Here is a 27275-nt window from a genome sequence, read left to right as displayed (position 1 = left end):
AAATGGGCATAACCAAAAGAGACGCGGAATCTAGATGGGTTTAAATCCTTGTGTGCTTCCGCACATGGTCTTTAATCCTGTTTTTCCCTGTCACTCAAGTGCAAGGCTGCATGAGATAGCCCTACAAGGGGTCTCTTGCATCTGCAGACTTCTGCGATTAAAATGAATCTCTTCTTAGAAGGAATTCACAAAAAGCCCTTGCCTATGGGAAATTAGCTAGCTGGGGGTTAGGCTAACCGCATGGTAGGAGTGAATCTGGTTTCTCTTTGAAAAGTCTTCCTGGGGCTAGCATCCCACGCCAGCAACAGAGCGCGCCCAGGCACCACGTGTCTGCACCAACAGCGGGATTGGCGGAGCGCATTTTCGCGCGGCCGTCTAGACGCGCACGGTCCCGCCCAGCTGCCGGAGGAGCCGGGAGGCAGAGAGAAGTGGCCGGAGGGAGATCGAAGAGGGGAGGGGGCGGGAGGGGGGTGGGGGATCCCGGGGGATCCAGAGGCGCCCGTGGCCGGGAATCTGGGAGGGCCTGGAGAGGCGCCAGGCGGCTAGCCTCGCCACAACTCGCCCAGAACAGACAGGCCTCATCCTGCGTCCTGGAAGAAGGAGCTGGCCAGCCGCTTCCCGCCCGGCTGCTCCTCGGCTTCCACGAGCCCGCCCGCTGCAGCAGCGCCCCTGGAGCCTGCGTCCCCAGCCTCCTGTCCGCCTGCAGCGCCCGGCGCCCGCCCAGGAGCACGCAGCTGGGGTGAGTCGAGGTCAGGGATGCGCCAGGCGCCCAGGGGAGGCTGGGGCCTCTGGGTGCCCGCGAAGCCGGGCCCTCCTAACTGTTTTCCCGCTGCGAGCCGAGGCTCTGCAGACCCCGCTGGCCTGGCTGCCGCAGCCCCCCACTCCCCCGTTTGCTTGCCTTCTAAGTGGCGGCGCCGGGGCCCCACTGGAGCCCGCGTTCCCCGGCCTTTGTCTTTGTGGGTTCGGCGGGTCGCCCCCATGGTGCTCCCGGGGCGGGAGGCGCTGCGCCCGGCTGGCGGCCCTGCAGAGGGAATGGGAAAGCGTGCCCCCTTCTTTCCTGTTCCGGCCATCTTGCGACTCAGATTCAGCCGAGGGGCGAGGGTGGCCAGCGGCGCGGCGCTCGGGGCCGGAGTGGTGGCGGCGAACGGAGATGGGCGCCTCGAGCCCCGCCCGCCTCCTCCCCCGAATGCAGTGGGAGCGCGCGGATAGACCCCCAAGTTTCAAGGGCTTGGACCCAGAGCCCGGGGGCACAGGAAATATGAGGGACAGGGGCCGGGAGCTGACGTTTCCTAAGCGCCTAATTCATTCGGATTTTTTTTTTAATGATTTTGTCTGGGTCTTTGTTGCTGCCCCTGCGCTTTCTCTAGTTGCGGCGAGCGGGTGCTAGTCTTCCTTGTGGTGCGCGGGCTTCTCACTGCGGTGGCGTCTCTTGTTGCAGAGCACGGGCTCTAGGCACTCAGGCTTCAGTAGTTGCAGCATGCGGGCCCAGTAGTTGTGGCTCATGGGCTCTAGAGCGCAGGCTCAGTAGTTGTGGCGCACGGGCTTAGTTGCTCCGCGGCATGTGGGATCTTCCCGGACCAGGGCTCGAACCTGTGTCCCCTACATTAGGCAGGCGGATTGTTAACCACTGAGCCACGGGGGAAGCCCGTCATTCGGATCATTCTTTATCCATGTGTCCTTTTGGCAAATTCTTAACGTGCCTCTCCGTGCCTGATCTATGCCAGGTGCTGGGGATATAACAGTGAGCAAGAGAGACCACAGCCCTTGTTCCCCCTGATCCTGCAGCCCAGTGGATGGAGTCCAGGGTACATAGACCTGCCAGGTCGGTATCCTGACGTCTATTTAACAGACTGGGAAACTGAAGCCTAGGGCTGCCGTAACTTGTAGGTCAAGCAGCAAGTAAATGGAAGAATCAGACTTTGAAGCTAGATCTTTAAGACTGTCACGCTGGCTGTAGTTAATCGATAATAGCTCTTTTTCTTTCGAAATCCCGTTCAAAATTATTTAGATGCACAGCTTCTATGAAGTCTTATGAAGTGTATGCTTAGTTTCTGGATGCTTTCCTGTGGGCTTATTTCTAGTTCTCAGTGTCTAGAAAGGGCTAGAAATGTTTGACATTACAAGTTTGCTTCCAGTTACTCTGAACTGTATTTTCGTTTCTTGTGTTCGTTGGCTGTTAGGAGAGACAAAAATTTTCCTGATGGTTGGTCCAAGCAGGGACTCCCCGGTGGACTGAGGAATGGCTGGCTTTTCCTCAGTTCATCCATCTCTATGGTAACCGCAGGCAGCTCCCAGAAGACCTCGAGAATGAGAGGCCTGAGGTCTACGAGTTGCTGCTAGAAATAGTTCAGCCTCTCCAGAAAACAGAATGCAGCTGCCACACAAGTTTGTAAGGTAAATACCAGGGCCCTGGAAAGTTCCCCCTCCATATAATTGTCTTTATCTTCACATTTTGAAAAACGTATCCTTTTGGAAAGACAAGTAAGGTATTACATATTTGGGGAAGTTCTTTGGTTTGAAATTCTATCCGAATGTTATATCTAGGTGGCCAGCCCAGAGAGGAAGAAAGACTCCATTTAACAAAGTATCTTGGACGTAAAAAATTTAGGAAGCCTTCCATCAAATATAATTAACTACACTACAAATTTAATTTTTAAAACAACTTTATTGAAGTATAATGTACAAAACGCACAGTTAATTTTCAGTGTACCATTCAGTGAGTTTTGGAAAATGTATATGCCCGGGTAATCAACAAGACAATCAAAATAGAGAACGTATTTTTATTATACCCCAAAGTGGCTTCGTGCCCTTTTGCAGCTAGGCCCCCCTCCATCCCATTTAATTTTACATAGATTTGTTGCTTCACGTGTTCTGAGTTGTGCGTGAAAGAGGAGGATGAATGGTTCTTTCCAATCTCAAAAACGTAAGGCGAGGGTCAGAGGCTGGCAGCTAGGATGTGGCTCCCCACGCCTTAGAGACTTGCAAGGTGGTGCCCCACGAGCCGGCGCTCAGGAAGTGTGCCCTCTCGAGGTGGACCCGTGTGTCCTCGGCTGGCCCACGACGAGTTCTTCTTTGGTCCCGCAGGGCCCTGGGCGCACGCTGACCGCGCGCTGGCCGGCTCGCACTTTGCTCCAGGTCCACGCCCGGGGCGCTGCCATAACAACGGCCTAGACGCGCAGGCCTTAGGCCGCCGCCGCCCGGGACCCGGCCTTCTCCCCGCTCCCAGGGGTGGGGCGGCGGCGGCGGCGGCCCGGGAGGCGGCCCAGGCCGGGTAGACGGGACTGCCCCCTCCTCCGATGCCGGCAGAGGCGGCGGATTTGCTTCCAAGCATGGTAAGAGGCGGCAAGCCGGAGATGCCCGCCTGCCGATGCCGGGCTGGGGCGGCGGGGACTCCACAGAACTCCCAGCCCCCTCCGCCTCCCCCATTCTCTCTCCTTCCCGCAGCCCTTTCAGAAGCACGTCTACTACCCGCTCGCCAACAGCCTGGAGAGACCCGCCTCCGCAGCCGCCGCGGCGGGCGGGGCCGCCATGGCCTGCGGCGCCCCCGGCGCGGCTTCGGGCCCCCTGCCCTTCTTCCAGTTCCGCCCGCGGCTGGAGAGCGTGGACTGGCGGCGGCTGAGCGCCATCGACGTGGACAAGGTGGCAGGAGCCGTGGACGTGCTCACGCTGCAGGAGAACATCATGAACATCACCTTCTGCAAGCTGGAGGACGAGAAGTGCCCGCACTGTCAGTCGGGGGTGGACCCTGTGCTGCTGAAGCTCATCCGCCTGGCGCAGCTCACCATCGAGTACCTGCTGCACTCGCAGGAGTTCCTCACCTCGCAGCTGCACAGCCTGGAGGAGCGGCTGCGCCTGAGCCTGGCCGAGTGCGAGCAGAGCAAGAAGCTCCTCACCAAGCAGGCCGGCGAGATCAAGTTACTCAAGGAAGAGTGTAAACGCAGGAAAAAGTTGATCTCCACCCAGCAGCTGATGATTGAGGCCAAAGCCAGCTATTACCAGGTGGGAGGCTGCCTTGTGGTTACCCAATAAAACCTTCATTCCTACTGGCTGGGATATTGAGAGTCCTTTCCTATAGCAGTGACCTTTTTTTTTTTTTTTTTTTGATTTGTACTCTAAATTAGAAGAAACAGCATATATTTAAGCAAAAGAGTAATTTTAACCAACAGATGACGTGGTTCATTACCTTGTGTAGACTAACATAGGGTTGATGCTTTATTGAATTATCTAAAAGCTGGTTGTTTAAGAAACTGTTTCTTCCTCCTAATCGGTGTAATGAAAAATAAACCAGGTACAAATTGCTGTTGAGCTCGGGCCCCAAATGATATGGAATGGTTAAATTTGTGGATTTTTCCCCTCATTTTTAAATTTTGAAATATTTTTAAATTTACAGAAAGATTACAAGATCAGTGCAAAAACTTCCTTACACCAAGTATTAACATTTGCCACATTGGCTTTATTTTCTCTGTCTCTGTATCATACTATTAGTTTTGAACCATTTGGCAGTGAGTTGCAGACTCTTAAGTATGTCAATGTGTATATTTCCTAAGCAGGAGAATACTTGCTGATATAACAATACTACTTAAAAAATTTTTTAATTTTGCCTTTTTGTTCTTAATCTCCCAGCTGTTAGGGGTTAGACGTTGAACCTGAGATAAATATTGTAATTTTTGTGTGTAACAGAAATCAGCATATTTATCTTTTTTATTGGTTCGGTGGAAGAAGCAAAGAATGTTTGATGAAGATATCAAAGTAAGCAATAGACTGACAAGATTGATTTCACACCCCTACATTCTAGTCATTTTGGCTAAATAGGACTTAAAAGGCCTCAGTGGATTTAGATAATGGTGGAGCCAAAGCAGGAGTGAGTGTGGAGAACGGGGTGTAGGGCTCAGAAAACAGTGAGGTTACTAGTGCTTAGGACTGACCCAACAGGAGCCTTGAGAGAAGTGTACTTATACTAGGTGAACAGTTGGGAAAGAATGCTCTTAGAAAGTCTTAATGTTTCTCCTTGGGTATACAACCTTTAGGTGTAGTCATCCAATGATACCTGATGTTGCTAATTGCCTATTTGTTTCATAAATTCCATTTAAAAACTAAATATTTATAAATAGTGCTGAGATGGCTCTTTAAATGTATTTATCATAAAATGGATAGAATAGCTTCTGTTTAAAACATTAAAAAAAGTTTACCTGGCTTTGGTGTTATCCAATGAAACATTAAAACCTTAACATAAAACTTGTATGTTTATAAACTTTTTTTTCGTTCTTTTGGTTATCATAAAAATAGCTGTTCGTAGTAAAGATTTTCAAATGTGAATGATAATATGAGGATAAAAAAGTAATGGCTCGCTTTTATCAAATGAGTGCCAGCTGCCAACTCTTGGCCACTCAGACTCTCTGAATGGCGGTGGTAGCTGTATGGTGTGCCCAGGTGTGGCCAAGAAGAGGTAGGAATGACCACACCACCTTTTCCTACTTAGTGTAGTACACGTATACTCTGCCCTCTATTAAGTGACTTGCCATTGTCTCTTTATGGAGTTCCTGAGCAGTGAGAGCCTTTAGGGTGACAACTCCAGAGTTAGACTACCTGGGTTTGAATTCCTCCACCTGTTCCTCTGTGCAAGTCTTTTAACTTCTAAACCTCGGTTTCCTCATCTGGAAAGTGAGAACGTGAGTAGTAGGGTTGCTCTGAGAATCCCGTGAGATAATGCATCTATAGCACGAGGAAAGCTCAGTAAATAGCATCCAACAAGTGGATGCTGACTTCTGCAGTAGCTTCCCTGTAGTGAGCTGTGGCTACCTGTGACCTATCTCTTTATGAATCCTCAGACCAGAAGGCCAGAGATCACAGTGCTGAGATACTATGAGAATCAGTGTTTCAGGGAGGGGTAGTCAAAGACTGCTGCTGAGAATAGTGGGCATGTAAGCTAGCAGGGATTCCACGGCGTTATAATCTTTGTTACAGATTTGTAAGCTAGGGATATTTGGCCTATTGTAAAATTTATGGGAAGTCAGTTGATTTTGTTTAAATAGTTATTTGACTTTAGTGTGCAGGATTTAGTCACAGACTTTAGTCTGTGAATTTTTATTTAAATAGAAACCTCCAACAGCCGGGGAAGTTTGATGGCCATGTGGAAAGGCCAGTGTGTACCAATGATCTGGCTATCAAATTATTTTTAAAACTTTAAAAATTAAAAAATTCCAGTGGATTATGATAGGACTTAGATTCTAAGAAGACCTTTCATTTTCACAGCTGGAAGACTCAGATTCCTCCCCACACTTCAGCAACACAGATAGATTTTTTTGTCAGTGAATTTCTGTCCCTTGTTCCAATTATTGAGCCCTTTAGGGTTGGAGATGAGTGTTCGGGAGTAGAAAAAGCATGCATTTTGCTGTCAGAGAGACATGGGTCAAACTGTGCAACCAATAAGGCTGCAACTTAACTTTCCTGAGCTTTGATTTCTTCATGGATAAAGTGGTTGCCACGGAAATTTAAAAAGACAGTGATGTAACAGGGCCTATCTCTTAGTGGGCATAGTGAAAATCTTTATCTCCTATTCTCCGTCGTTGTCTTTGAGAGGTCTTAAAAACATCTGGAGGAATCAAAAACCTCCATCCTACTCATTTAGGTAAAGGAATCCTGAGTTCTTATGTTAATTCCATTACACATTTTATTTTAAATGTATTTTTAAATTTTTAATGATTTTGGATAGAAGTGGTATTAAGACATGTTCTACATAGCATACAACCTACATATAGTCACCTTTCTGAAACCAAGTACACTGAACATAATTTGACATATTATATCCCTGGGGTTGTCATGGAAAGAGTATCAGATTCCTTTCTATGAATAGTTCATAGTACCTAATTTTTCTTAATTCATTATGTCACTTTCTGTCCTAAAGATGCTTTAAGGGAACTCCTTTGAAATAGAAGTTTATATCATTCATCTGTATATCAAACATATTTATCATATATTTAAAACTTTTTTTAAGAAAATGCAAAGGGTTATAGGATAAAGTTTTTACAGCATTTTTTAAAGTTTTATAATTATCTTATTAATGGAGAAATTTGATTCTAGGTGATGTAGAATTCCTTCCCACCTTCTTACCCTGAAAGGGAACTTTATTATTTCTAAGGCAGAATCTTTGTGCAGTAAGTAGGATTCCTGAACCTCCTGCTATTTTTCATTGTAAAGATTGATCTGACTTTTATTAAGTTTCTAATTACTGTAAGATCTATTATAAAGTATGTTTTAATCCCAGTGATGGTAGATCAGATAGTTTGGGCTTTGGGGCCTATTAGACCAGTTGTTTCAGGTATCACTAATCCATTCATTTTTAAAAAACTGACTAGTATTCCATGGTGTACATGAATTAGAGTCTGTTAACCTTTTACTTTTGTAGGATATCTTGCCTGGAACCCATATCTGGCTATTATGAATAATGCTGCTATAAACATTCACTTGCAGGTTTTTGTGTGAACTTAAGTTTTTTCTTTTAGAGCAGTTTTAGTTTCATTGAGGGGAAGGTACAAAAAGTTTCCATATATCTCCTGCCCCTACACATGCATAGCTTCCCCCATTATCAACAGACTTAAGTATTTCATTTTGGGGGGTGCTAATGTAAATGTTATTACATTTTTAATTTCAGATTCCACTTGTTCATTACTGGTATATAGGAAAGCAGTTGACTTTTGTATATTAACCTCCTATCCTGCAACTTTGCTATACCTGGTTATTAGTTCCAGGAGTTTTTTGGCAATTCTTTTGGATTTTTTACATAGACGATCATGTCATCTGCAAACAAAGACAGTTCTGTGTCTTCCTTCGTATATCTTTTAATTTTTTTCTTGCCTTATTACATTAGCAAGGACTTAAAGTACAATGTTGAAAAGCACACTCGGGGCAGTGGTTTGCCCTTTATCCTCCCCTCTCTTACAGATCCTATAAGAGTTGTGGATATTTCAGTCTGTTCAGCTTTTTCCTTGTTGTTAGGATGGAGTGGTGATTTTCAAGCTCCCTACATGCAGATCCAGAAACCAGAAGTCTATTAACTTTGTTTTGGTATTTTTGTCATAGAGGTTTTTCATGTTGATGTAGTCAAAATGTCAGTCTTTTGGGAGTATGAGCCCCTTCTTACCCTGAGCTCATGAGTCTCCTGTATTATTGCAATAGTTAAAATACATATTTTCTATTTTGAGAAATTAAAAGTTACACTTCCATGTTTCCTCTTTCTTTCCTTTCTCCAGGGCTGTGTGTAGCCCAAGAGCCACACTTACACCCGAGCCAGTGTGGGCAGCCCCTAAACTGTTGTGAGGAAACCAGAACAGTCCTCATGAGCAGAGAAGTCGTAAAAGATGCTGTAAAGATCCTCTGAAATGTAATGCTGAGAAATATGCCATAATGTTAATTTTCTGGGAAATTAGAACCTAAAGTTTTCTGATGCACTTATACTGATTAAGAGTAAGGCAAAAGCTGAATAGGAGAACATGTAAATAGCACAATAGAGATGAAACAGCAAAATCCAGACTGAGAGTAACTCTGCAGGACTAATGTTCAGTTTCTTCAGCAAAAGAATTATAAGGAAAAGGAGCTTGGAGGCTCAACCTATAGACAAAAACAGAATTAAGAGACAAAAACAACCAGTTGCAGGATATGACTTTATTTGGATCCTGACTCACAACAAACTGCAAAAATGTTTTCTAAGACAATGTGTGAAATATTGGGGAAAGAATAAATGGTTGGATATTTGTTGATAATTAAGAAATTAATTTTCACATTTTAAAAGGTGGGATAATAATATTATGATTGTGTTAAAAGAAAGTCCTTTTGGAGATAGATTCTGAAATATTGACAAATGAAATATGCAGTATCCAGGATTTACTTCAGAGTAATCCAAGGGGGAGGATATAGATGAAACAAGTTGAATTTTTTGCTTAAAAATTGTGTTAAAGTAGAGAATAGAGATATTGGTAGGATTGATCTTTTTTTTTTCCCAGTAAGTTCATTTTAGGAGGCCAAATATTTCTAAGCATGTGCTCAATGATTTTTTTTAATGCTGGTCTCTGGGGATAAAGCTATGAATAAGAGAGAAAAGAGGTCATGCTCTCAGGAAGCTGACATTCTAGAACCTAGAGGGATTAGGCAGGAGACAATAAGCAAGTGAAGTAAATAAACCTGAAAATATTAACTGGTGAGATGTACAATGATGAGAACAAGACAGTGTGATGGGATGGTGCCTGTCAGGAGGCTCGTCCAGGAAGATCTGCTGAGGACGTGCAGCTCAGCCCCAGTGTGGAAGATGCTCCGTAAATAACATCTTGAATGTCGAGAAGGAGCCAGTCATGGGAAGGTCTGGGGAAGATTCGGGCAGGCGACCAGCCATTGCAAAGGGTCTGAAACTGGCTTGCTTGAGGGACAGGAAGAGGCTGGCATGACTGGAGTGTCATGAACAAGTTGATGCTGGCAGGCTGTGAACCACCAGTCTTAACAGGGGCAGCATCAGGTGTTCCGGAAACCACCAAGATGGGCTACTTTACCTGTCAAGAGATGGCTTGCACTGTCCTGTTTTCCGTTTGGGAAGAACACCCTGGTCTTGTATGTCTTTTTAGTTATCCTTTCAGAATCACTTGCCAGGGTGGTGACTTTTGGGGGAAAGCCCCCAAGAGATAGTGCTTCAGGTACCCAAATTTTAACTCAAATTAGGTGGAAGCGCACTTGTCACAGACACTTGGATTTGTTGCTCTCTCCTTTTCAGTGCCGTTTTTGTGACAAGGCCTTTATGAACCAAGCTTTTCTACAAAGTCACATTCAGCGCCGCCACCCTGAAGATTCTCACCTTGGTAAGTCGTGAGCGCTACTTGAAAGATCTGTTTTCTTTCTGGTACCTTTTTCTTTTTTCAGTGAGACATGGTCCAAAGCATCTCTCAATCCTTTTAAAAGAAAGCATCATAGTCCTTGTTCACTCATTGAGTTAGTATTGATCCCCTACTACGTGCCATGCCCTGCCTTAGGGGTCGAGGATGCAGCCATAAGCAAGACAGACCCTGTCTGGCTCTCTGACACCCTAATGGGAGGGATGGAGGATTCACATTTAAACAAATGAATGAGTAATTCTTTTCACATGGTGGCAAGTGCCATGAAGAACGTAAAGTAGGAGAATGGGATGGAGAGTGACTCCTAGTGACTCCTCATTAAGGAGACGCTATTTGATCGGGATCCAGAATGATGCTGGGGTCCCAGCCTGCAGGAAATCTGGGAAATGTATGTCCCAGGCAAGGGGAACTCGCGCTCTGAGGGTGTGTGAGGAAGAGGCAGGACACAGCAGCGTGTTTGGGGAACAGATAGAAGGTTGGTGGGGCGGGGTGAGCAAGGCAGTGGTGGGTTAGGAAGGGACTAGGTCACATAGGGCCTTGAACGCCCTGGGTGGGCATGTGAGTGATTTAATAAGCGCAATGGGAAGCCACTGGAGGATTTTAAGTTGCGGGGACATGATCTGATTCGTACCTTAAAATGACCCCTCTAGCTGCAGTTGAGGAACAGACGGTAGGGGCAGAGGTGGAAGCAGCTGGGAAGGTGAGGAGGCTGCATGATAGCCCAGGTGAAAGAAGGTGGCAGCTGGACCAGGACGGTGCCAGGAAAGGTGGGAGAAGTGGAGATGGAGAAAGATTTATTCTGGACGCAGAGGCCACAGAGATGTGACTCAGCGTGAGAGCAAGAGATGAAGCAAAGATGATCCTGGGCTTTTGTCCTGTACATTTGGGTGAATGGCTGTCATGTTTACTGAGAGACAGACCAGGAGGGGAGCAGATTGAAGGAGGAAGGAGAATGGAGAATTTGCGTTGGCCACAGGTACAGTTAAGTCACACGTACAGTTGCCATGCAAGTGGAGATGCTGGCGGTCTGGAGGTCAAAGTGAAGGCCCAGGCTGGAGATAAAACGTGGGACTCGTTAGCAGAACTGGGCTGGATGAGATCACTTAGAGGAGAGAAGATGGCTAGGGCCAGCCCCACACTAGGAGCTCAGGAGGAGAAGCTGAGAAGAGTGAGAAATCACAGTGATGGAGGCAGGAGAGAAGCTGGGAAGTGTGTTGTCATGGAAACCAAGGGGCATGAGTGTTTCAAGAAGGAGACAGTTACACCGAACGATCTTGAGGCACAGAGTAAGAGGAAGACCTAGAATTGACCATTATTGTCACAGTGACTGTTGGTGACCTTGACATGTGGCATAATTCAGTGAACTATTGGGGATGAAAGCTGGATTAGAGTGAGCTGGGAATCAGGCAAGGAAGTGGTCATGTCCATTACAGACATTTATTTCAGTAACGTTTGCTGGGAAGGAAAGCTGGGACAGGAGGCAGTGCCTGGAGGGAAATAGGAGACCAAGGGAAAATTTTTGTCTTGTGTGAGGTGGGAGATACTAAGATGTGTTTGGGTGCCGATGCGAATTAACCAGTGTATAGAGGGGGAAATTGAAGAAGCAGGAGATGGGAGGCTTACCATGGAACCAGGTTTCCTACTAATTTAAATGTTCTCAGGAGCAAAGAATGCAAGGTCTGTTTCTCCATGAGCAGATCAAAGCATTCTGCTGATTGCCACAGTAACCCACGGAAATTCTCATTACAATCTTAAATGATCTCGGTATGTAGACGTGTGTACTTCTAGCTTGTTACTCAGTGCCTGCTCTCCCCTCCCTTTGGGGCCAGTTTGTTTCCATTCCTGCATATTTCAGATAGATAGATTTATTTAGGAAACAGCTAAACTTTGCATAAACAATATAAACAGCATAAAATTCCACCTATAAGCTGTGGACCGCTGATACAATTTAGCAATGTATTGGAGACATTGGGAAGACTAAGTATTTTGATTAACCTACCATTCTTCAGTGTGAAACTGACCTTCTTTCTCTTCTGTTTCAGTATCTTATTCTCTCTCATACTCGTTTCAGAGAGCATTTCAGACTCTGAAATGAGTATTATTTCTTCAGGTCATCTTTGAGATTCTGACTTTCTACCTTGGTTTCCATACCTTTCATGTCTACACTCACAGACACATGTATATCCATTCAGTCATGTGTACATCTGCATGTAAGTACATGTACATAAGTATTCTTCTCTTCACTTTTTGCTCCCTTTAACAACTTTTCAGTGTTCGTTTTTGCCCCATGGATGGGTTATGGTCCAAGTTTGCATTTTGAATGCCAGCCTGTGCTTATCTTAGCACAGATGATGTTCTCTGGAGAGTTCGGTGGGAGCCAGAAGGATGGTGACCATAGAGATTTCAATACTGTGGTACCTATTGCTTCCCTTCTCTGACTGAGACAGGTATCTTGAGGAAGAGCCCAGGATTATTCTTTGTACCATTTTTGCTCCCTGAATGGGCTCTCACCCTATGTAGGATAATCCAACCTCAATCTAGTGGTTGAAAGGATCTGCTAAGAATAATTCAGCGCTCAATAATATGAAGGACTGAAAATAAATATTGCATAGTAGAGAGTAAAAGTTGGCTCGTGCGGCATGATAAAAGTAATATCCCAAGTAAAAACAGTTTCCTTTGTCTTTGTCTTATCAATAGGATGTACCCCCAAAGTTTTCAGATAGGCTTTCTAAGAGATGGTATTTAACGTGGTATTTCTGTTGCAGCAGAGTATAAGACAAGGGCACAGACTGACAAGCTCCAGAATGAGATCGACATGTTGAAGGAGCAGCTGCAGCTCACCAAGTCTCAGCTAGAGGCTGCACAGCATGCCCATGCAGTCAGATTCTCTAAGGTATGCTAAATTCAGAAACAGTTATATGTTGGGAAGGATTGGGGTTAATTCCTTTTTTTTTTTTTTTTTTTTTTTTCTGTACGCGGGACTCTCACTGTTACGGCCTCTCCCGTTGTGGAGGACAGGCTCCGGACGCACAGGCTCAGCGGCCATGGCTCACGGGCCCAGCCGCTCCGCGGCACGTGAGATCCTCCCGCACCAGGGCACGAACCCGTGTCCCCTGCATCGGCAGGCGGACTCTCAACCACTGCGCCACCAGGGAAGCCCTTTTTTTTTTTTTTTTTTTGTGGTACGCGGGCCTCTCACTGTTGTGGCCTCTTCCGTTGCGGAGGACAGGCTCCGGACGCACAGGCTCAGCGGCCATGGCTCACGGGCCTAGCCGCTCCGCAGCATGTGGGATCCTCCCGGAGAGGGGCACGAACCCGTGTCCCCTGCATCGGCAGGCAGACTCTCAACCACTGTGCCACCAGGGAAGCCCGGGGTTAATACCTTTTAAATGTTTGGTAGAATGCACTAGTGAAACCATCTGGTCCTGAGCTTTTCTTTTTTGGGAGTTTTTTGATTACTGATTCAGTCTCCTTACTCATTATTCATCTGTTCAGATTTTCTTTCTTCATGATTCAATCTTGGTAGGTTGTATGTCTCTAGGAATTTATATCTTCTAGATTGTCCAGTTTGTTGGCATGTATTTGTTCATAGTAGGCTATCATGATCCTTTGTAATTCTGTAGTATCAGTTGTAATGTCTCCTCTTTCATTTATTATTTATTTAGTCCTCTTTCTTTTCTTTGTTAGTCTAGGTAAAGGTTTGTCAATTTTGTTTATCTTTTCAAAAAATCAACTCTTAGTTTTTTTAATCTTTTCTATTGTCTTCTTATCCTATATTCCATTTATTTCTTCTCAAACCTTTATCATTTCCTTCCTTCTGCTAACTTGGGACTTAGTTTGTTCTTTTTTTCTGGTTCTTTGAGGTACAATGTTAGGTTGCTTATTTGAGATCTTTCTTTTTTCTTCATGTAGGCGTTTATAGCTATAAACCTTCCTTTTAGAGCTGCTTTTAATGCATCCCATAAGTTTCGGTATGTTGTGTTTCCATTTTATTTGTCTCAAGATGTTTTTGATTCCCTTTTTGATTTTTCCTTTGATCCATTAGTCGTTCAGGAGTGTGTTGTTTAATTTCCAGTTATTTGTGAATTTCAATTTTTCCTTCTGTTACTGTTTTCTAGTTTCATAACATTGTGGTCAGAAAAAATACTTGATATAAAGTCAGTCTTCCTGAATTTGTTAATACTTGCTTTTTGACCTAATATATGATCTATCCTGGAGAATATTCTGTATGTACTTGAGATGGATGTGTATTCTGCTGTTATTGGATAGGATGTTCTGCATATCTCTTTTAGGTCTATTTTGTCTATAGTGTTGTTCAACTCCTGTGTTTCCTTATTGCCTTTCTGTCTGGGTGACCCATTGTTGAGAGTGGGGTATTAAAATCCCCCTACTATTATTGTATTGTTGTTTACTTCTCCTTCTCATTCTGTTGGTATTTGCTTTATGTATTTTAGGTGCTCCAATGCTTCATGCATATATATTTACAATTGTTATAGTTTCTTGATGAATTGACCTCTTTATCATTATGTAATGACCTTTTTTTGTCACTTGAGAACTTCCTTTTTTAATGTAGGTGCTTACAGTTATAAATTTCCCTCTGAGCACTGATTTGTCTGCTTCCCTTTTTTGGTATGTTGTGCTTTAATTTTCATTCATCCTAAAGTATTTTTGAATTTCCCTAGTGAGTTTTTCTTTGACCCATTGGCTGTTTAAGAGTATATTGTTTAATTTTCATGCATTTGTGAATTTTCCAGTTTTCCTTTTGTTATTGATTTCTGGCCTCATTCTGTTGTGGTTGGAGGAGATACTTTGCATGACATCAACCTTTTAAAATTGAAAATCATTTTAAGGCCTAACATATAGTCTATCCTGGTGAATCTTCCATGTGCATTTAACAAGAATGTATATTCTGCTGTTGTTGGGTGCAGTGTTCTGTATGTTTGTTAGATGGACTTTATTTGTAGTGTAGTTCAGATTCCCAATTAGGTGGAAAAAAAAAAAACGACAACAGAAGGTCATCCAGAAATCAAAGGTTGATTGGACCAGACCTTGAATTTAGCTTATATAAAAATGAATTTGTGTTTATTAAGGGTGAGATGGGGTTACTCTTCCCAAATTGGTATGGTATCAAGAAAGGTTCTTCTCAATAGACTTTTAAAGTATGTTTACATTTTACATATGATTGCATGCCTACTCTATTTTATGTATGATTGCATGCCTACTCTACAAGTTCACAGATCATCATAACTTTTGAGACTTTGGGCCTCTGTGTTTGTGCTTTAAGGAATGTAAGGACAAAAGGATGCTGTGTGCTGCCTTTGGTTTAGAAAAATCATTGTGCACAGACCTGCCATTATATGCAGTGTTTTTGCAACCAAAACAAAACAAACAGAAGAAGCCTAACTGAAATTTGCAAGTCTGGCTGACCCATTTGAGGTGAAGCTATGTCCATTTATTTAAATTTCTGCATACTTGCTTCATACCAGAGCTTTTAAAGCCATGTATTAAATCAATTTCAGGAATATGAAATGCAGAAAACAAAAGAGGAAGAATTTCTGAAGTTATTTGATAGATGGAAAGAAGAAGAGAAGGAGAAACTAGCTGATGAAATGGAAAAAGTCAAGGAAATGTTTATGAAAGAGTTTAAAGAACTAACTTCTAAGAATTCAGCATTAGAATATGTAAGTATTGGGAGTTCCCTGGTGGTCCAGTGGTTAGGACTCTGAGCTTCCACTGCTGGGGGCACAGGTTTGATCGCTGGTTGGGGAACTAAGATCCCACAAGCCACATGGCGCCACCCAAAAATACCCACAAAAAAACGTTGAGAATATGTAAGTATTAAACCTCGGAGTCTTCATAGCATTGCTAGAGTTGTGGCCTTGAGAGGTGGCATTAGAGTGGCAATGTGGCCCGTGAATCCAGAAGTTCCTTTGTTGTGCCGTGGCCCAGACACCCCTCCTCCCTGAGAGTCTTGGGAGCTTGGGGCATACGGAAGAGAGAGCAAGTCAGAAAAGTTGTTTCCTTGAGAGCGGGAGCTTTGACCCCAAACCCCAGTGCAGAACACTTGGTACATTTTAGTTGGGTCAGAGAAGAAGGTCCCTCTTTCTTAGCTGGTTAGGTTTAGATAGCCCAAAACAATAACTCCCTCCCTGAGTTTTAGAGCTTTCCAAAGTTCCAGAGGAACTTTCCAGAAAGACTGACAGAGATTGCCAATGTGGGAGAAGGAAGCTGACCCAGAAAGACAGAGGGAGAGCCTTTGCCAGGCCCCTTCCTCACCCCAGGCCCAGCTGGTGAGGAGGACAGGGGTTTGAGTCAGCTGGATGTCGCTAAATGCAACCTCCACTTCCCTGTGGGAGCAGCCGTGGTCACAGTGAAGCAAAGGAGGCAAGGGAAGAGTCTGGAGCTCCCTCTAGAGGCCAACATGTTTATAAACTAAACTAGAGGGATAGTTTTGGAATACTGCTAAGATCCTTCTCTAGAACGGCCTGAACCCTCTCACAGGTATGGGCATCCTATGACCTGTGACCCAGACCTGACAAACCACCTGATTTTGTGTGGCTCTCAAGCTAAGAAAGCTTTTTACACTTTTAAGTGGTTGAAAAAAGTCAAAAGAAGAAATATTTCACGACACGTGAAAATTATATGAAGTTTAACTTTCAGTGTCCACAAGTGAAGGTTTTTTGGAACACAGCCATACTCTTTCCTCCACACTTTGTCTGTGGAGCTTTTGTGCTGGAGCCATGGAGTTAAGTGGTTATGACCAAGATCTTACGTGTCTCCCAAAGTCAAATACTCTCTGGCTCTTTACAGAAAAAGTTTGCCAGCCGCTGTCATATCTTTACAAAGCAACTGTGGCACGAGGTTAACAACTGGTGAAGGGGAAATGGGTGTTCATTATACTGTTCTTTCAACTTTTTCATAGGTTGTAATTTGCAAATTAAAAGTTGAGGAAATTAACTTGGGATAGCTCATTGTGTCTTTTCTATAGGGCTTTCTTCAGTCAACTCCCTGTTGGTTCAGCTGTCTCCTATCACCTCGCTTGGTTCTAAGCATCAGAACCTGTGGGCAGTAGTAATTCTTTTACCACCCCTACTCCAGGGGCTCCTCCTGAACTCAGACCCTTGGCATCTTCTCAAAGTGGGATGTCGTATTACCCACAGTACTGGATTCTGATAGTAACCAATTTAAGACTGGCTTTTTATGTCTTCTCCATCAAGGCCACTCTCATTTTTTTTTTTTCCTTGTGATAAAGCTGCCGGTATGGCTCTTTTGCCTGAGATTCCCTCCATGGTTATTCCTGCCCCCAGGATGATTGTGGAATTGGACTTTTCCCCACCTAGGACTTTTTTACCATTCATATATATACATTTATTTATTTATTTATTTATTTATTTATCTCTAGTTGTGGCGAGCAGGAGCTACTCTTCGTTGTGGTGCGTGGGCTTCTCATTGCGGTGGCTTCTCTTGTTGCGGAGCACGGGCCTTAGGCATGCGGGCTTCAGTAGTTGTGGTTCGCGGGCTTCAGAGCACAGGCTCAGTAGTTGTGGCGCACGGGCTTAATTGCTCCGTGGCATGGGGGATCTTCCCGGACCAGGGCTCGAACCCGTGTTCCCTGCATTGGCAGGCGGATTCTTAACCACTGCACCACTAGGGAAGCCCCATATATTTTTTTAAAACGGCTTTTTTGAGATGTTTACATATCATACAATTCACCCACTTAAACGGTATACAGTTCAGTCGCTTTTACTATGTTCACAGTTACGCAACCAACATCACAGTCATTTTAGAACATTTCATCACCCAGAGAAGAAGCCTTGTACCCATTGGCACTCCCTCCCACCCCTGGCAACCACAGCTCTACTTTCTGTCTCTATGCATCTGCCTGTTCTGGACCTTTCATATAAATTGAATCATATAAAATGTGATCTTTTGTGAGTGGCTTCTTTTCACTTAGTATAATGTTTTCAAGATTCATTCACGTTGTAGTATGTATCAGTATTATTTTTTTATTGCCAAATGATATTCCATTGTATGGATACACCATATTTTATTTATCCATTATTCGATGGACATTTGGGTTGTTTGCCCATTTTGGCTATAGAGGGTTTTAAAAATTATTATTAATAATAGACTTTGTTTTTTAGAATAGTTTTAGGTTTACTGAGCAAATAGTACAGAAAGTTCCATATAAATACCCCTCTCCTACCCTGTACCAGTTTTCCACATTAGTAACGTCTTAAATTAGTATCATACATTTGTTACAGTTAATGAGCCCATACTGGCACATTAGTATTAACTAAAGTCCATAGTTCATTCAGATTTCTTTTGCTTTTACCTAACATCATTTTTCTGCTCCAGGGTCCTATCCAGGATACCTAAGTACATTTAGTTGTCTTGTTTCTCTAGGCTCAGACTTGTTTTTGATGACCTTGACAGTTTTAAGGTGTACTTTTCAGGTATATTGTAGGATGTCCCTCTGTTGGAATTTACCTGATATTCTTCTCATGGTTAGACAGGGTTTATGGGTTTGGGGGAAGAAGTCCTCAGAGATAAAGTACAATTTTCGTCACATCATTTCAAGGGTACATACCACCTACATGGTTTATGACTGTTGATGTTGACCTTGATCACCTGGCTGAGGTAGTATTTGTCAGGTTTCTCCCCACCCCACTGCCCCCCATTCCATACTGGGCTGTTTGGAAGGAAGTCACCTTGTACAGGCAGCCCAGACTTAAGCAGTAGGGGACAATGCTCCCGCATCCTTTTGTTTTTGAAGTTACCGTGTTACCTTCTGAGGGTATTTACTGCCAGTGACTTTGGGAATAACCTACAAGCAAAGGGTAAAATTAAAACCTTATGTCCCTAGTGGTCCCTGGATGATGCTGGCCTCCTCACTACATCATCCTGAGAATCAGCTGCACCCAGTTCCTCTGTTTCTGGCACTGTTGCCCGCCCATTAAAGTTTTAAAGATCGATTATCTAAGATTAGAAAGTTTAGGTTTTCCTTTCCCTTTCTCACCCAGTGCACGTTCTTTTGCTGGAAGTAATGAAACGGGAAAAACCACTGAGAACAAGAAGCAGGAGAAGCAGGATGAATGTCCGGGAGGATAGTCAGGCACCCCCCAATTTTGTTCTCTCTGTGTCAGCCGTATAAAAGTAGGAACATGTGTACCAGTGATTTTGAATTTTATTTTATAGCAATTGTCAGAAATCCAGAAGTCCAATATGCAGATCAAGTCTAACATAGGCACATTAAAAGATGCCCATGAGCTAAAAGAAGAACGTCCTCAGCATCCCCAGGATTTCCAAAATGTGATGCAACTTCTTGATAGTCAGGTATGTAAAAGTGGGTGATTACCGCAGTAGAGGCCTGATCTTTCTCGGTGAGGTATTCTACAGTAAAGCACCATCTACAAAAAAGTGCCTCTTTCAGTGGCGATGAAGGTGACTAATTCTTTTTTCCTTATCTCCTAACACATGTGTAATTCATAATAGGTGTTCATTAGATCCTTACTGATTGACTAATAGATGTGCATACAGAACAGGTGGCAAAGTTGTTTAATTTTTTTCCTTGAATAATATCTATTTGAATTGGTTCATACGACCTTAGCAGTTATTTTTCATATTTCAGATGTAGACCCACTTTCAAAAGGCATAGAAAGGCATGTTGAAGCCCTGACTTATTTTAGGGCCTTACTATATGGCTGCATGGGCAAACTGATGGTCTTTTACATTTATCAGATAAATTACAATCATTTGGAAGTGAACCTCAGTAATCTGTACAGCCTTCCTCCTGGCTATTTTGGTCACGCTGATTTAGGGGAACCTTTTTTTTTTTTTTTTTTTTTTTTAGCTGGGAAACATAGAGATTAAAGCTTATGAATTCAGGATTTTTTTTAAAAAGCAATATTATGTCATTTTTAAAGGTAAATGTGTTTTTGAACATGGACTACTGCCCTGCTTCTTGTCTTGCCTCTCTCCCCGCAACCTACCTACCTTTCGTGTCATAGCCGGGTGATCATGTCACCATGATCCTGTCTAAAATCCTTCAATGTCTCCCCATCTTTCACAGAACAAAGTCTAGGACCCTTAACCAGCATTCAGAGTCCCTGGGCATCTGGTCCTGCTATCTCCCACCATTCTTGCCTTTACCTGGACGCTCCAGTAGCCCCCAAAGAGCCCCTCGTTCCCGGGACGAGGCATTCTGAGTTCTGCTTTTGCTTTTGCAGTTTTCTTTGTCATGCACCTCCCAGTTTTCAGGCCCTGACACTTATTCAGCTGGGATGGCATCTCTTCTGGAGAGTTCTTCTGGAGTTCTGGGTTATGGCACTGCCACAGTCGTCCAAGCTGGACCTGATCACGTGTACATTATGTGGGAACCCTCCATTGTATGTCCACTGTTCTGCCGGGCAGGGCAAGCAGGGCCTGTCTCTTAGTTCTCTCCCAGCCTGCCAGCGGCTGCCCAGCGAGGTGCCTGGTATGCGGTAGGGGACCAGGAATTGGGTCCTGAACTGAACTGTTGGCATTTGCTCCCAGCAGGCTGCTGTCTCCCTAGTTGAAGGACCCAGTTATGAAATCCTCAGGTCCCACCTAAATTTCTTTTGTCTCCTTCCTGTGAGCTCTATCAGTTCAGAACCTTTGGACCCAGAAACCTTGATGTTTCCTTTTAGCTTCTGAGGTTAACAAGCTAGCACCTGTTTTTTAAAATTAAGTTTTATTGGAACACAGCCGTACTATTATGTACTGTCTATGACTGTTCATTTACATGTTACTTATGGCTGTTCTCCTACTTCTAGTAGTAGTGACTGAGTCATCTGGCCCCCAGTGTCTAATATATTTTCTATTAGCCCCTTAACAGAAAATGTTTGCTGAACCTTGCCTCAGAGTGTAAGATTAAAACCAAATGCAAGTGTGTTTAAACATTTTTGACTGTATTTATTTACTTTTTTAAATGCCTGCTAAAATTTTACCAAATAGATAGTTGGGTTTCATAGGTCCTCACTCAAAAGGAAGCTTCCATTTTGAGTAGAAGTCACTGTTACAGTTACACTAAATTACTCTTGTTTTACTAATTTTGTAGGAAAGCAAGTGGACAGCTCGAGTTCAGGCTCTTCATCAAGAACACAAGAAAGAGAAGAGCCGGGTAAGATTAAGAAAGCAACGACCTATAAAAAGTGGGTCTTTCTAAAAAGAATATTTGCTTTTCTCTATAATAAAGGTAATATTTATCCACTTAAGACATTTGTGGAGAAATATATAACAAAAATTAAAATTACTCATAATTCCAACACCATAGATAACCAGTGTTACTGCTTTGTTATAATTTCTTTCAGTCTTTTTTCTATGCTGTAAATGTTGCGTTTCTCTACGTATAGAAAACCATGCATATGTCTCACAAATTTTGAATTTTGCTTTATATCTATAACTTTATACATTTTTCATTTAATGTATCACAAACAGTTTTCTATGTTTTAAAATATTCTTCAAAATCATGATTTTTTTAATGGCTCCATGATGATCTTCTGGCTGTATCATCAGTAATTTAATCATTTCTCCATTGTTGAATACATGTTTCTAATTTTTAAACATTACAGAGTGGTAGTCTAAATAAGTTTTGATTACAGGCCTACCTTATTTTATTGCACTCTGCAGATAATTGTGTTTTTACAAATTGAAGGTTTGTGGCAACACTGCATTGTCAGATGATGCTTTTTTTAGCGATAAAGTATTTTCTTTTAATTTTTATTTTATTTTATTTTTGGCTGTGTTGGATCTTTGTTGCTGCACGTGGGCTTTTCTCTGGTTGCGGCGAGCAGGGGCTACTCTTAGTTGCGGTGTGCAGGCTTCACATTGCGGTGGCTTCTCTTGTTGAGCATTGGCTCTAGGCACGTGGGCTTCAGTAGTTGTGGCACACGGGCTCAGTAGTTGTGGCTCGCGGGCTCTAGAGTGTAGGCTCAGTAGTTGTGGTGCATGGGCTTAGTTGCTCCGCGACATGTGGGATCTTCCCAGACCAGGTCTCAAATCTGTGTCCCCTGCATTGGCAGGTGGATTCTTAACTACTGAGTCACCAGGGAAGCCTGCAATAAAGTATTTTAAATTAAGATATATACATTTTTTTTAAAGACATAACACTATTGCACACTTAATAGACCACAGTGTAGTGTAAACATAACTTTTGTATGTGCTAGGAAACCAAAAAATTCACATGATTCGCTTTATTGCTGTGATCTGGAACTGAACACTATCTCTGAGGTCTGCCTATAAAAAGAAGGATTGTTCACATTAAAGTCATTTTAATGAAAACAAAAATGAATTGTAACACCTATTCCTCTTCTGCTGAGTACATCAGAAATTTAAGCGTTAAAATGCTTTTACAATAGTGCAAAAAATGTAAAGTAGATTTATTTGAGATTTTAAGACAGGAAAACACCTGTTTATTTTTTCACTTTAAATTGTATGGGTTTTGTAGCCTTTTGTATCCCCTTTTGGGCAAACAACATAGACTGGGTGGCTTATAAACAACAGAAATTGATTCCTAACAGTTCTGGTGCTCCAGGAGTTGGACAGAGAGAGCTTGTTAAAAGCGAGTAGTGGCTGAGCTATGTGTGGATATAATGCCCGTGTTTCTTTCTCCAGTCTAAGCCACCCTTCTGAGCTCCAGACGAAATAGCCAGCTTTGTACTTGACATCTCCACTGCTTCTTCTTCTTTTTTTTTTTTTTTTTTTTCTGTACGCGGGCCTCTCACTGCTGTGGCCTCTCCCGTTGCGGAGCACAGGCTCCGGACGCACAGGCTCAGTGGCCATGGCTCACGGGCCCAGCCGCTCCGCGGCACGTGGGATCCTCCCGCACCGGGGCACGAACCCGTGTCCCCTGCATCGGCAGGCGGACTCTCAACCACTGCGCCACCGGGGAAGCCCTCCACTGCTTCTTAAATGTAACATGTCTAAGATGAAGTTCTTGGATTTGTTCCCAGAGGTGTCTTTCTTTTGGTTGATGGCATCCAGGTCCACTCAGATGCACTCCCTCAACCCCCAGTTCCAAGCTATTGGCAGGTCCTGCCGAGTATCTCATATCCATGTTCTTCTGGACATTTCTTTTTTTTTTTTTTTTTTTTTTTTTTTTTTTTTTTTTTGTGGTACGCGGGCCTCTCACTGTTGTGGCCTCTCCTGTTGCAGAGCAGAGGCTCCGGACGCGCAGGCTCAGTGGCCACGGCTCACGGGCCCAGCCGCTCCGCGGCATGTGGGATCTTCCCGGACCGGGGCACGAACCCGTGTCCCCTGCATCGGCAGGCGGATTCTCAACCACTGCGCCACCAGGGAAGCCCCTTCTGGACATTTCTGTTGCTTCCGTCTTACCACTGAGCTCCCACCATCTCTAAAAGGGCCCAGTAACTGTTTTCCCAATTCCAACATTTTCCTCTTGTAATCTTTTCTCTGCCGAGCAGCCAAAATAATGTGGCTGTCGGCCACCACCGTAGCCTCATCCTGACCCTCTCTCTGAACCTACTCTTTTTAGCTACGGTGGCCTTCTGGTAATTTGTAGAACACGTGGCCTTTTTCTCCTTTTACACGTGGTTTTCACTGCTGGGAGGTACTTCCACTTTTTTTTTTTTTAATTTAATTTAATTTTTTTTTATACAGCAGATTCTTACTAGTCATCAATTTTATACACATCAGTGTATACATGTCAATCCCAATTGCCCATTTCATCACACCACCACCCCCAACCCCCGCCGCTTTTCCCCCCTTGGTGTCCATACGTTTATTCTCTACATCTGTGTCTCAATTTTTGCCCTGCAAACCAGTTCATCTGTACCATTTTTCTAGATTCCACACGTATGCGTTAATATATGATATTTGTTTTTCTCTTTCTGACTTACTTCAATCTGTATGACAGTCTCTAGGTCCATCCACATCTCAACAAATGACCCAATTTCGTTCCTTTTTATGGCTGAGTAATATTCCATTGTATATATATATGTGCCGCATCTTCTTTATCCATTCATCTGTTGATGGACATTTAGGTTGCTTCCATGTCCTGGCTATTGTAAATAGTGCTGCGGTGAACATTGTGGTACATGACTCTTTTTGAATTATGGTTTTCTCAGGGTATATGCCCAGTAGTGGGATTGCTGGATCATATGGTAATTCTATTTTTAGTTGTTTAAGGAACCTCCATGCTGTTTCCACTTGTTCTTTATGTGGCGGTCTCCTTCCCCTCTGATTTGGTTTTCTCTGCTGTGTAGCAAATTACCACAGATTTATTATCTCACAGTTTCCGTGGGATAGGAGTCCAGGCACGGCTTGGCTGGGTTGTCTGCTCGGGGTCTCACAAGCTGCATTCAAGGAGTCAGCTGAGCTGTGGTCTCATCTGGGGCCCTGGGGCCCCTCCCAAGCCCGTTCAGATGATTGGCGATGTGCAGTTCTTTACGGTTAGCCATGGGAGTGAGACCCTCAGCTCCTCAGTTCACCGGCTGGCTGCGACTTCTTCAAGGCCAGTAGGAGAGCATCTCTCCAGCCTTCATTCTCCTCCTTCAAGAGACCTGAGGTCACCGCAAGACCACTCCATCCGGGAAGGTGGTCCCCTCCTGTTATTATTCTCATCGCTTCACAAGAGTAGCTCTCAACACGGTTTTAAATAGTTTGTTTACTTGTTTATTGTCTGTCTCTCCAACCAGATCACTAGCCCTGTGAGGCAAGGGCTCTGTTTACTCCTCTGTTGTATTCTCAGCATCCGTTAATGTGTCTAAAATGTGGTTGGTGCTTATTAAATATTTGCTGGATGAATGCAGAAGGTCGATAGGTGGCCAACAAGGGGATCACACCGCCTCTTTTTGTGTGGATGGGGAGATGCTGACTGTACAGTTCAGAAGAACAGGGTGGAAAGAGCTGTGTGTCGGTGTGACGTGATATTTGAACCAGGTCCTCTTAACCTCAGGGCCTGCTTGTCTGCCTTGCTGCCTTGCTCACCTTTCATGCTTTAGGCACTTAGCCAGGTGAGGAGAGGAACAGCCAGTGACAACTTAGTGGAGTTGCTTTCCTGTAAGAATGTTGAATCTTTCCTTCGAGATGCTCTAAGGCAGTAGTTCCCAACCAGGGGCATCCTTCAGAACGACCTGAGCCTCTTCCAAAATACAGGTGTCCAGCTCTACCCGCTGAAGGTCTGATTCAGTAGGTAAGTCTGGGACATGCAGAGTTTGCAAACAACCACGATAAGAACACCACCAAACCCCAGACGATTGTGTTTTGGATCCTTGGTTTGAACCACGGCTCTTACAATTTGAAGTTCTATTTTTTTTCTTCAGGGTATTCTTAGAGCATTGGGGTTTAGGGACAGAATTCAGGCTTCCTTATTAATAGGGGGTGATTTTAGAACTCGTTCCTTTAAGCCTCTTGTGTTCCAGGCAACTGTGGGAATTTAAGTCGCCTTCTGGCTGGAATACAGTGTACAGTATAAGTTGTAGAGGTTTACACTTGGCCACTGTGGGTGGTGCTAGAGAGGAAGACCGACTGCCAGTGGTTTGCAGGAAGGAGAGACCCGACCTGCCTCTGAGTGAGGCACCTCACCTCACGTGCTGGGAGCGTGGAGTGTTTTTTTTTGCCACCGCCAGGCTACGCTGCTCCCTTGTCTGTTGGCTTTGCTTGTTCAGAAGCTGCTTGCTTCTTCCTTCATTTCTCTTAAACCCTCACAGAGAGGCAGATTCAATAAGGTTTAGTAATCTGTGACTGAGACCAAACTATTAATTATTCCACATGATTGGTACCTCCTGTTCCTACAATGAACATATTGTATTTCTCTGTTTAAGGGAAGTTGCGTTTGCCAACTTTTTATTGCTTTACCTAGATTCTTGGCAGTCTTTTTTTGGTTTTGTTTTTAAATAACATTGGTAGGAGTTCAAAGGGAACCACAGATAAATGGTGGCATGCCCTTTTCCACCCAACAGAAGACTCTTAGAGCTTGGGAGGTTGTAGAATGGTCATGCAGTGAAAGGAGAGGAGGAGGGGGTAATGTGGCTGGTAGAGAAAAAGTGTAAAACTTGAAATGGTAGAAGGTCACAAGAAATGAGCTCCAGGGCCACAAGCCTTTTGAAATAATTTCTGGCTAGCTCTTTCTCAGACTATCACATTTTCTGGTCAGTTCTCCATTCAAGTATCAAAATGATGCCATCCCTTAGTTTTTCTTACGTACCCTTGCTGCCTGGGCCCCATACTGTTGAGTCTCAGCCTCCACCCAGAGCCCTGTACATTTTTATTGGCTTTTCCTTCTGTTTTCCAACTCCAGATTGCCCAAACTGCTTTGGGGGGTACTCTTCCGGTGGTCTGTAAAAATGTGGGGAAGGTTCCTGACAGTGTCCTCCTGGGGAGAGAGTCTTAGCATCCACTGGGATATGTAGGGTTCCTTTTAGTCCTTACTCAGGAAACCCTTTTAACTTGGTTCACCCTATTGTTTGTCCAGCCTCATGTGAGCACAGAGCGCTTCGGAGGGAAGACCCTGCAGTGGATGGATTGAGAGCGTTAACGTTTTGTTGTTCTTTTATTGTTTCTCTGTTCAAGGTAAATGGATTCTTTTTAGAGTAATTTTACGTTCACAGCAACGCTGAGGAGAAAATACACAGCGTTCCCAAATACCCCCTGCCCGCCCCGTATGCACAGCCTTCGCCATTATCAACATCCTGCACCAGAGTGGTACATTGGTTCCAACTGATGAACCTACACTGGCATGTCATTATCCCCCAAAGTCCACAGTTTACATTAGGGTTCCCTCTTGAGTTGTACATTCTATGGAGTTTGACAAACGTATAGTGACATGCAGCCATCATTATGGTCTCATACAGCATACTTGCACTGACCTAAGAGTCCTCTGTGCTCTACCTGTTCCTCCCTCCCTCCCCTCAACCCCTGATTCTTTCTACTGTCTCCATAATTTTGCCTTTTTCAGAATGTCATATAGTTGGAATCATCGAGGATGTAGCCTTTTCAGATTGGCTTCTTTCACTCAACAGTATGCATTTAAGGTTCCTCCAAGTCTTTTCATGGTTTGGTAGCTCATTTCTTTATAATGTTGAATAACATTCCATTGTTTGTATGGACCACAGCTTATTTATCTCTTCACCTGCTGAAGGACACCTTGGTGGCTTCCAGGTTTTGGCAATTATGAATAAACATCCGTGTGCAGTTTTTATGTGGACATAGGTTTTTGGCTCCTTTGGGTAAATGCCAAGGAGTACAGTTGCTGGATCGTTTGGTAAAAGTATGTTTAGTTTTGTAAGAAGCTGCCAAACTGCCTTCCAAATGGCTGTACCGTTTTGCATTCCCACCAGCAGTGGATGAGAGTTCTTACTGCTCCACATCCTCGTCAGCATTTGATACTGGCAAGCTCTGGATTTTGGCCATTCTGAT

The 27275-nt window shown here is 43.9% G+C and overlaps 1 protein-coding gene across 2 annotated transcripts in view; it reads left to right on the top strand.

Moving 5' to 3' along the window:
* The first annotated feature begins 488 nt into the window (after positions 1-488).
* DZIP1 (DAZ interacting zinc finger protein 1) overlaps positions 489-27275 on the top strand; it is a 54593-nt gene continuing 27806 nt past the window's right edge. Inside the window, exons 1-10 of one of the 2 annotated variants that reach the window (XM_059042313.2) lie at positions 489-739; positions 1725-1822; positions 2181-2394; positions 3085-3332; positions 3445-3999; positions 9758-9842; positions 12644-12768; positions 15395-15556; positions 19074-19211; positions 20956-21018. In XM_059042313.2, coding sequence (XP_058898296.1) covers positions 3297-3332; positions 3445-3999; positions 9758-9842; positions 12644-12768; positions 15395-15556; positions 19074-19211; positions 20956-21018 — 1164 coding nt within the window. In that variant the 5' untranslated portion in view covers positions 489-739; positions 1725-1822; positions 2181-2394; positions 3085-3296. Of the gene's footprint in view, positions 740-1724; positions 1823-2180; positions 2395-3084; positions 3333-3444; positions 4000-9757; positions 9843-12640; positions 12769-15394; positions 15557-19073; positions 19212-20955; positions 21019-27275 lie in introns of both variants that reach the window. The other variant, XM_059042312.2, reaches the window with a different exon arrangement.

This window comes from Kogia breviceps, chromosome 16, assembly GCF_026419965.1.
Source record: "Kogia breviceps isolate mKogBre1 chromosome 16, mKogBre1 haplotype 1, whole genome shotgun sequence".
NCBI lineage: Eukaryota > Metazoa > Chordata > Mammalia > Artiodactyla > Physeteridae > Kogia > Kogia breviceps.
This window is presented reverse-complemented; position numbering and strand designations above follow the sequence as displayed.